Genomic DNA, 9,116 nt, shown 5'->3' with positions numbered 1-9,116 from the left:
GCAAATGAATAAAATTATAAGAATGAAAACAAAGATTATTTTTTTATCAATTTTGAGGAGAAATAAATTTGTTCTATATTCTCCTAAAATAAAAAGAACGAAAGAGAATGAAAAGAAAAAAACTATTCCTTGTAAATGATAAAAAAAATAGTAAAAAATACATTATTTTCTTTTATTCCTTGGTCATACGACATACCTTTAGTATTTCATACTGTTTGACATGTGCCAGTGGACCAACCCCGAAGTAAAAATCACAAAATAAAAGGGAAAAGAAAAAAATATAAAGAAAAGCAAAACCTAAAAGACGAAAGTAAAAATCACAAAATAAAAAGGAAAAGAAAAAAAAATATATAAAGAAAAGCAAAACCTAAAACACGAAAAAGGTATAATGTTTTAATTGCCGTTGGAGTGAATAAAATAACAATATCGAGTAAGTGGTAATTTAAGGTTTAGATAGTGAGAAAAGAAAGAGCTCAAGAAACACATAACACAGAGAATGACTGCGAAGAAGACTAAACTAGAGAACTTGCTTTCTCCTTCATCTTCATGGCGGGAAAACCATAATCCTCCTCGGAGAAACTCAAACTCCTCTGTCGTTTCCTCTGGCTGCCTCCCGGGATTCTTCAACCTCTTTCTATCAACATTCAACTTCTCCTCCAACCGCCGCAAATCCATCACTTTAGGCTCAAAGAAACAAGAACATAGAACAGTCGTCTACGCTTCTCCTCCGGAAGACACAACAAATGGAGACGGTAGAGGGAAGGTCGAGCCGCCGCTTCCAACCAACGAAGGAGTGGAAGAAGATGCAGCGAGGGTGAGTCTTGTCGGAGCGTTAGAGAAATGCGACCGGGACTTAGAGGAGCTCCGGAAAACCATCAACGTCATCAAAACCACTTACCTTCTTCAAAAGAAACTTGAGGTTTCACCACCAAAGGCGCGTACCGGTGAGTTTCGCTATTCCCATATAAACAAGTCATGGTCCATTTATTAAATATTAATCACAAAACACAACATGTCTAATGTGGGATATACACTTAACCTATAAGTTACTTAGTATAGTTCTGGGTCATGGTGGTTTAGTTGTCATCAATATTCACGTTTTATGGATCAACCATTGGATTCATTAACGTTCAGAAGAAGCACTACAACTAGGAGAACAGTGGGTAGATTAAAGCAGCAACAAAGAATGAAAATGAAGATAGATTGGGAAGGGCAAATTAAGAGTTTTGTCTCTTTGGTGGTGATGAAATCATGAGTATGTCCACTAGTGGAGGACAGTCTCATCATTTTTTAATTTAATAATAAATAGAGATAAACAAATGTAATTGCTCTAACCATTTCATGCATGCATGAAATGTGTTATTTGATGTGAGGTGACATTTGTTATTACTTGAGTTCACTTCAAAGTTGTTGGCAAATAATGTTCAAAACGGTATTAAGTCAAAATGGTAGCGGATTAATTAATAGTTAGGTATAGTCTTAGTCTAATATAACATCATTTATGTCTAATTAAAGTGTAGAAAGAGTGAGGAGAAAGAAGAATGTTAGACAAATGATGAAGTGGAAGCAGCTTTTAAGGGGCCTTTATTCCTTTATTCATGAAGCCCACTTTTACTTTTGGTACCAAATCAAGAATATCACTTAAGTGTATAATATATTAAAAAAAAGCATTATAACATTTGAGATAGTCATGTGTTATCACTACAATGAATCTTAGAATCTTTAGAAAATTATGTTGGTGCATCTAAATATATAATAAGTTTTTTATTAAACTAACCATAAATTTATTATTAATGTTTTTCATTCTTTCCTTAAATAAAAACTACAGAATCGTCTAATATGGTTAAAGTATATATATGAAAATTAATAATTTTGAATAATAAAGATTTGATAAAAATTAGTGTATTCTCTATCATATTTTTTTTACTTTTAAATTAATAAAATAAATTAAAAAACTACATTAAACATTTAATAAAAATTTAGATTTTTTTCTGTATATGTTATATTTTGATTTTTTAAACGAATATAAATTACTAAAACTTTTAAAAGTCTCACATTCAAATTTTTGTGATTCATGGTTTAAATGTTTTTGTTATGATAAAATACAAATGATTAAAAATCATATAAGTAAGAAATCTCATTCAATAAATATTAAGTGTAAAAGATTTATATATATATATATATTAAATTAAACTATATACCATATAAAAATATGTAAATATTTTAATTTTGAAATTTGCTTTGAATAAATAATTTTGGTAAAAGCTATTGAACAAATATTGACAACTTAATATTTAAATTTTAAACTTAGCCTTGAACTTTTTAAAATTTATGAATTACTAAAACTATTAATCACACAATTTAAAATTTTGTTATCAGTGATTTAAAGTATTTGTTATAAAAATGTACAAATGATAAAAAAATCATATGAGTAGAAAGCATCATTTAATATATATCAATACTAAAAATACACTCTATATGTTAAAGTCATTTAAATTTAATTATATACCATATAAAATAGAAAAAGTAATTGTTTGAATTAATAAAATTTATTTATGTGTTTACATCAATTTAATTATATATGTAATATTTACTGAATTTTTAATTATTTAATTTATATTTATTATTTTATAAATATGTAAAAAAACATATAATACATAAAAATAGTATATATAATTTTAGTCTCGCGCAAAGCGCAAATCTTAACCTAGTTTTTTTTATTTGCTTAATGGTGGCAGGAGATGTCGTCGTGGGGGTGCAAACGAATAATAACACGAAGACGATAATACACGAAACAGACACGGACACAACAATGTTCTCGACGATGATGAACGATCACGAGTACAAAGCCAACAAAACCTACAAAGTCAACAACATTAATCTAGTAACTAGACCCGATCATAATGACGTCATTTCCAAGAGAACGATAGATACACGTTGCACATCGCCACTTGTGGTGCGGAAGGTGAGATCACGGAGCTTGATGGACAGCGTGAACCAGGTTTGTGATGACTTGGTATCTGGTCAACGAAGAGAGGTTGGTAAGATCGGTTTGGCCCTTCATGACCACATCTGTGGGGATTTAATCACAGAGATCGTTGGCGAGCTCTCCTTCTCCCACTACGACAACAGCAAGTGTCATAAACCAGCGGTTGATTCTGCTGATGGTCATGACAAAGGAAGTGGACGCCGACACAACCGACGTGGTAGTACCAACTCACTCCCGCTCGACGCATGTCGAAGAAGATTAGTGTTTTGATGTGGTTGATCATGACATAGTCGCGACAGTTTTCACCTATGACACATGTTGTAGCTCTTATATTATAATCTTGTTGTATTAATAATCTAAGACGAACATTTCACAAAGGTGTGCAAATGGTTAAGTTTAATGATATTTTTATTCAGTCGTGAGATTTCACCGTCTTCGCTAGTGGATCTCTGTGCCCGTTCATTCAGCCCGTAGATCCTACTAATGGAAAGTTTTTTTTTTTTTATTTACTATATATTCATGATTTGTTTCATTAATACATATTGTGAATCAATTTCTAATGTATCACCCATCATTCACTGTTACCGTTTAATCATGTTTGATTATGAATTTATTTTTATAAACAACCGAAAACTAAATATAATTTGATAATATAGATAACCAAATCAACTATATCAAACATTTGCATATGCACTACCATTAATTAGAAATTTTATTGGAATGTTAAAGTTATGTGTATGTATATATATATATTTTGATAAATCCTATCGTCTGATCCGGTTGACCCCAGGAAGAACACATTTAGTGCTCTAGTTCGAAAGCGTACCACATTACCTGACCAGAGTTTGGAATACATTCCGACTAATGCCAGAGGGTCGACCAATCATCTATTATGGTCCACCATGTAAACCACTAGGGCCAAAGCTTCAGCCCAGACTGATCAAATAGTGATAATTTAGTTCCAAGTGGGAATCAAACTCAGTATTAATGTGGATACACACCAAACCCCAAAAGATTATCACTAAGCTCCCACCACTTGGTTAGTTATGTATATATATATTCATATATGATATATATTGATTAGTAGAATCAAACATATATGTGATATGGAAAAAAAATTCTATAAAAATTGAATAAGAATTATAAATTGAAATCATTTTACTAAACAAAATAAAATAAAATTAACAATGATCAAAAAGGACAAAACACGAAGTTAGCTTAAATAGAGAGAGATATGGACGTTATGCTGACACGAGAGACAATGCTCCGCGTACAGACCGCGTAAACGTGTGATGCGATCATTGTCGTCCACTCTGGCGGGTTTGAAGAAAACCGGGTCAGAGTAAAAGTCGTTAATAGGATCCGATAAAGACGGTGTTTCTCTCGTTTCCACGCTGACACTTCTCTAATCTTTCTCTTCTTCTTCTTCTTCTTCTTCTTCCTCTCGATTTGAGAGAAAGAAAAAAAAAGGAACCTAAACGAGAAGAAAAAGAAACAATGGCGGATCAACTCACCGACGATCAGATCTCTGAATTCAAGGAAGCCTTCAGCTTATTCGACAAGGATGGTGACGGTACGTTCTCGTCTCCAGCCTCCTAATGTTGAAACATACGTTTGTGTGTGCATAGGATTTCTCCACTGCGTATGCATGTGATTATTTGGCTTCGTCTGATTCGAACTCTGGTTTGACTCTTTGGTTATTACTCTATATCGTACGGATCTGAGTTTCCTGATCTCTAGACTAGTCCTTTAGTTTCCCTTTCGATTGCCCAAAAACGCTGTCGATATGAAAAAGATAAAGAGACAAACTTTGAATTTGGATCTACCAAAGATGTCTGCTTCTCTACCGAGTTTTGCTTTGAGTTTTGTCTGAAAAGGACAAAGAGAGAAACTTGTTGTCTGCTTTGTCTGAAAAAATAATAAAGAGAGAAACTTGTTTTCTGCTTTGAGTTTTGTCTGAAAAAGATTAAGACAGAAACTTGTTGTTGAGTTTTGTAATTGTTAATATTTTGGAGTAGGAAATAATGAACAATCCTTGATTTTGATTCCTTTGTAGGTTGCATTACCACCAAGGAGCTGGGAACTGTGATGCGTTCTCTAGGACAGAACCCAACAGAAGCAGAGCTCCAAGACATGATCAATGAAGTTGACGCTGATGGTAACGGCACTATTGATTTCCCCGAGTTCTTGAACCTCATGGCCCGTAAGATGAAGGACACCGACTCCGAGGAAGAGCTCAAGGAGGCATTCCGGGTCTTTGACAAGGACCAGAACGGTTTCATCTCGGCAGCTGAGCTCCGTCATGTGATGACAAACTTAGGTGAGAAGCTCACTGACGAAGAAGTCGATGAGATGATCAAGGAAGCTGATGTTGATGGTGATGGCCAGATTAACTATGAGGAGTTTGTCAAGGTCATGATGGCTAAGTGATAAAGGTTTTGGACCCAAAAAGAAAAGTCCCAAACTTGGTTTGCGTACCTCTCTGTTACTAAATACTCTTTATGTGATTCTTATATTACTGTTATGTTTTTAAATTCTTATTCATGGGACTCTCTCTGGTCTGTTTTCTTTTATGCTCTACATTTGAAGTCTTGCTTTGTGTTCTTATTGCTCTTTGTAAAACTTGGTCTAGTTTCGTGGTTTCGTATTAATGGTCTCTCTTTAGTAAAGCATGGTTTTGTTAAATGCAGTTCTCCATTAAAGTGGTCCCTTTCTCCTTGTTTCTTTGTAATAAGAAAACACACTTCATTGTTCAAAAAAAAAAGAAAAAAAAAACACACTTCATTTCTTATCTCAACAAAAGTATCAATGTGCTTTGTTACCATCAGGGCCGCTTGTTACCATCAAGGCCATTGATTACATTTTTCTATGACTTATCAGAAATTTGGAACTATTTAATTTTTGGATCATTTTGGAACTATTTTTAATTTTCTAATATTGATGATGAAACGATAAATCTTGATTTATCAGCTGAACCGAGTTTACTGCCGAAAACCGAATTGTTCTTATACCAGTTCGGTCCGGTTTGGTTTGATAAACCGGTTAGCTCAGGCGTTAGTTATTGTGCGGCAAAACTTAACATGTCGAGCCAAAGCGGAGAACCATTGTCTAGTAGACTCTGAGCCATCTCAACGGATGTTGGGATCCGCCACGTCACCTCTTTCTGCTTCCGGTTAATCGGAGACTCTCCACGGCACCGTTTAGGCTCCGATCTTCTGTGTCTAGCCGCCACGAGTATCAGTATTCTTCTTTCTTCGCTCTCTTCACACTTCAATGGCGACAATGAGCAAATCTCAGAGGACCAAACCCTCTCCTGGATCTCGCCGTCTTGTTCTGCTACTCATCGTCTTCGCATTCATCCTCCTCCTCTCCTCCGTGATCTCTACCGGAAAATTAGGCTTACCGTATCAACAGACCCTAATCGATTACTTCGCGACATCTCCTCGCGGCAAGAGACACCACTCGCTTGCGGACAAGTACTTGTACTGGGGAAGCAGAATCGACTGTCCTGGGAAGAACTGCGAGACTTGTGCAGGCTTGGGTCATCAAGAATCTAGCCTAAGGTGTGCACTTGAAGAAGCCTTGTTCCTCAACAGGTAACTTGATTTTTAGCTCCAAAGTTCTACTCTTTATAATAAAAGCTATGAGCTTGCCAAGTTGTGCACTTTGTGGCTTTCTATGTAAAAAGGCTGAAGCTTTTCATGGTTGCAGGACCTTTGTTATGCCTTCTGGAATGTGCATCAATCCGATACATAATAAGAAAGGTATACTTGATCGGTCTGATGACAAAGCTACTGAGGAAGGGTGAGTTCTCTTCTGTGAATACTTGTTTGTTTTTCTAGAAAGATATCTTTACTTTTGGACTCTTCTTAGTTGGGTAGGGAGCTCTTGTGCAATGGACTCTTTGTATGACATTGACCTCATATCTGAGAAGATACCTGTGATACTGGACGACTCCAAGACATGGCATCTTGTTCTATCCACAAGTATGAAGTTGGGAGGAAGAGGCATTGCGCATGTTTATGGAGTCACTCGCCATAGGCTAACAGAGAGTCACTACTCTAATCTCTTGATCATTAACCGAACCGCAAGTCCTCTTGCATGGTATAATACACTTTGGGCTTCTCCTCTTAAGCTATTTTAGAGTCCCGTTTTAGCTTTCTTGACATTGTTGATGATTTGGGTTTAGGTTCGTTGAGTGCAAAGATAGAGGCAACCGTAGCTCCGTCATGCTTCCTTACTCCTTTCTCCCTAATATGGCAGCTCCAATTTTGAGAAACGCCGCAGAAAAGGTTGTTGTTTACTCTGCTTCTTGAGGTGAAGCCTTTAAGCTTGAACAATTTTTGTTTTTGGTACAGATAAAAGCACAACTTGGTGATTATGATGCTATCCACGTCCGCCGAGGGGACAAACTGAAAACCAGAAAAGACAGGTTCGGTGTTGAGAGGATTCAGTTTCCTCATCTGGACAGAGATACGCGACCAGAGTTTATCCTTCGCAGGATAGAGAAGAAGATCCCACATGGGAGAACACTTTTCATTGGTTCTAATGAGAGAACCCCTGGATTCTTCTCTCCTCTCGCCGTCAGGTAAACTTACATTCTATCAGATCAACTCGAATGGTGTGCAAGCTTCTGCTTGTACATAGACTCATTTGTGATTTGCTTATACTACAGGTACAAACTGGCTTACTCATCGAATTTTAGCGAGGTTATGGATCCTATAATCAAGAATAACTACCAGTTATTCATGGTGGAGAGACTGGTTATGATGGGAGCCAAAACATTCTTCAAAACATTTAAAGAGTATGAAACGGATCTGACCTTAACTGATGATCCCAAGAAGAACAAGAACTGGGAGATACCAGTGTATACCATGGAGGATGAAAGAAAAGAATCAGTAAGCTAAAGTTTGTGCCTTCACAAGGTTAGGTCTTATTACTTCCCACTATCTTGGAGTCAAATGCTGGATTAGAGTTATGTATAAAAAAAGAGAGTCATAGTTATTCAGGTATTTTTGGTTTCCTAGGTGGTTCTTGTATAAATGTGTTATTCCTACAAGATGAGATGTAATAAGATCCGTAATGTTTTTGAAGTTTCAAATTAGGAACCTTCTCAGTGTTTCTCTTAACCTGTAAATCTGTGCTACATAACCTAAGGAACTCATCCTAAACTAGAAAATGGAAACGGAGAAAGTTGGCAAGGTCTTTTGGTCGGCCGAGACAATGTTGGCTCCAAGGTTGGTCCAATGACAGCAGGCATTCTCCTATTGTGTTGCTTTGGGATCTGGAACAAGCCCTTTTTTTTTAATTAGTGAGATTGTGCTTCAAGAAGGATGTTTGTGGCTGCGTTGACATCATTTCTTACGTGCATGAGCGCCTGTCTTGCTGCGTTTCTGTCAAAACCCATTGATACCAATATAGATATGGCTTCTTGATAGCTCAGTTTCAGATGACAGTAAGAGTTTAGCTAACAGAACATATGGCACTGAGAAAAGAAAGGACTCTTGCCTCTGCTCGGTGACCCTGTGGTGGGTGATATAGTCCCAACGATGTTGCTCCTTGGTGTTGGAGGAGAAGAGCTACTGAAGGTAGGCAAAGAAAGCCGGGAAAATAATGAAGCAAATATCAGGCCGTATGGTCCAGACTCCAGAGGTCAGTAAGTTTACTGTGGTATCTGTACAAAGAAACAGCAGATAGTATACCATGATATATAGATACATGGTACATCACAGTCCTAGTCAAGTTAAGTTATACAAAATGTATAAAATATCCAAAGCATAAGCGCATAAAACAAAACACCCATGAACACACATAATCTAAACCCACATATTTGGCTTACTACACCTGACTAGTTAGTTAGTTGACTTTCACACCCTACCTACAATGATGCATCTACGCTGAGAGCCGTGAAGGCGATGAAGCTCAATGGACCAAAAGAAAAGCCCATTTAGCAGTACGCTGCTTTTGCTTTTTGGTCCGATAGGCTGACTTCTTGAGACGTAGGTGTATTGTTATGAAATAATGATATTTTCTTTTTTTTTTTGCTTAATCAAATAAAGAAATTGTAAAGGAAATCTTCTTTTCACATTTTCAGCTTAAGACTATAACCGTTATGGGCAAGGTATCT

General features: G+C 36.3%; 3 protein-coding genes across 3 annotated transcripts; all 3 read left to right on the top strand.

Annotated features, from left to right (window-relative positions):
- Window positions 1–423: 423 nt before the first annotated feature.
- LOC106297103 lies at window positions 424–3,449 on the top strand. The gene is made up of 2 exons (XM_013733384.1): window positions 424–944; window positions 2,739–3,449. The coding sequence occupies exons 1-2, from the start codon at window positions 497–499 to the stop codon at window positions 3,257–3,259; spliced, it is 969 nt and encodes a 322-aa protein (XP_013588838.1). The 5' UTR covers window positions 424–496; the 3' UTR covers window positions 3,260–3,449.
- An 854-nt stretch (window positions 3,450–4,303) lies between these two features.
- On the top strand, window positions 4,304–5,678 carry LOC106300236 (calmodulin-5). Its single transcript, XM_013736337.1, has 2 exons — window positions 4,304–4,562; window positions 5,046–5,678. The coding sequence occupies exons 1-2, from the start codon at window positions 4,487–4,489 to the stop codon at window positions 5,417–5,419; spliced, it is 450 nt and encodes a 149-aa protein (XP_013591791.1). The 5' UTR covers window positions 4,304–4,486; the 3' UTR covers window positions 5,420–5,678.
- A 240-nt stretch (window positions 5,679–5,918) lies between these two features.
- Window positions 5,919–8,118, top strand: LOC106300235. Its single transcript, XM_013736336.1, has 6 exons — window positions 5,919–6,585; window positions 6,701–6,793; window positions 6,863–7,093; window positions 7,179–7,281; window positions 7,348–7,577; window positions 7,665–8,118. Exons 1-6 carry the CDS (start codon window positions 6,263–6,265, stop codon window positions 7,894–7,896), a joined length of 1,212 nt encoding a protein of 403 aa, XP_013591790.1. The 5' UTR covers window positions 5,919–6,262; the 3' UTR covers window positions 7,897–8,118.
- Window positions 8,119–9,116: the final 998 nt, after the last annotated feature.

Source organism: Brassica oleracea, chromosome C6 (genome assembly GCF_000695525.1).
Source record: "Brassica oleracea var. oleracea cultivar TO1000 chromosome C6, BOL, whole genome shotgun sequence".
Lineage (NCBI taxonomy): Eukaryota > Viridiplantae > Streptophyta > Magnoliopsida > Brassicales > Brassicaceae > Brassica > Brassica oleracea.
The sequence above is the reverse complement of the archived record's forward strand: the minus strand, read 5'-3'. Positions and strand labels throughout refer to the sequence as shown.

Bases quoted from the DNA above. Each gene is read 5' to 3' on its own strand.
- LOC106300235 (XM_013736336.1), top strand. From the start codon at position 6,263: ATGGCGACAATGAGCAAATCTCAGAGGACCAAACCCTCTCCTGGATCT. The intron at 6,586-6,700 runs GTAACTTGATTT...TCATGGTTGCAG, and splicing joins GAAGCCTTGTTCCTCAACAG to GACCTTTGTTATGCCTTCTG. The intron at 6,794-6,862 runs GTGAGTTCTCTT...GACTCTTCTTAG, and splicing joins GACAAAGCTACTGAGGAAGG to TTGGGTAGGGAGCTCTTGTG.
- LOC106297103 (XM_013733384.1), top strand. From the start codon at position 497: ATGACTGCGAAGAAGACTAAACTAGAGAACTTGCTTTCTCCTTCATCT. The intron at 945-2,738 runs GTGAGTTTCGCT...TAATGGTGGCAG, and splicing joins ACCACCAAAGGCGCGTACCG to GAGATGTCGTCGTGGGGGTG.
- LOC106300236 (XM_013736337.1), top strand. From the start codon at position 4,487: ATGGCGGATCAACTCACCGACGATCAGATCTCTGAATTCAAGGAAGCC. The intron at 4,563-5,045 runs GTACGTTCTCGT...ATTCCTTTGTAG, and splicing joins ATTCGACAAGGATGGTGACG to GTTGCATTACCACCAAGGAG.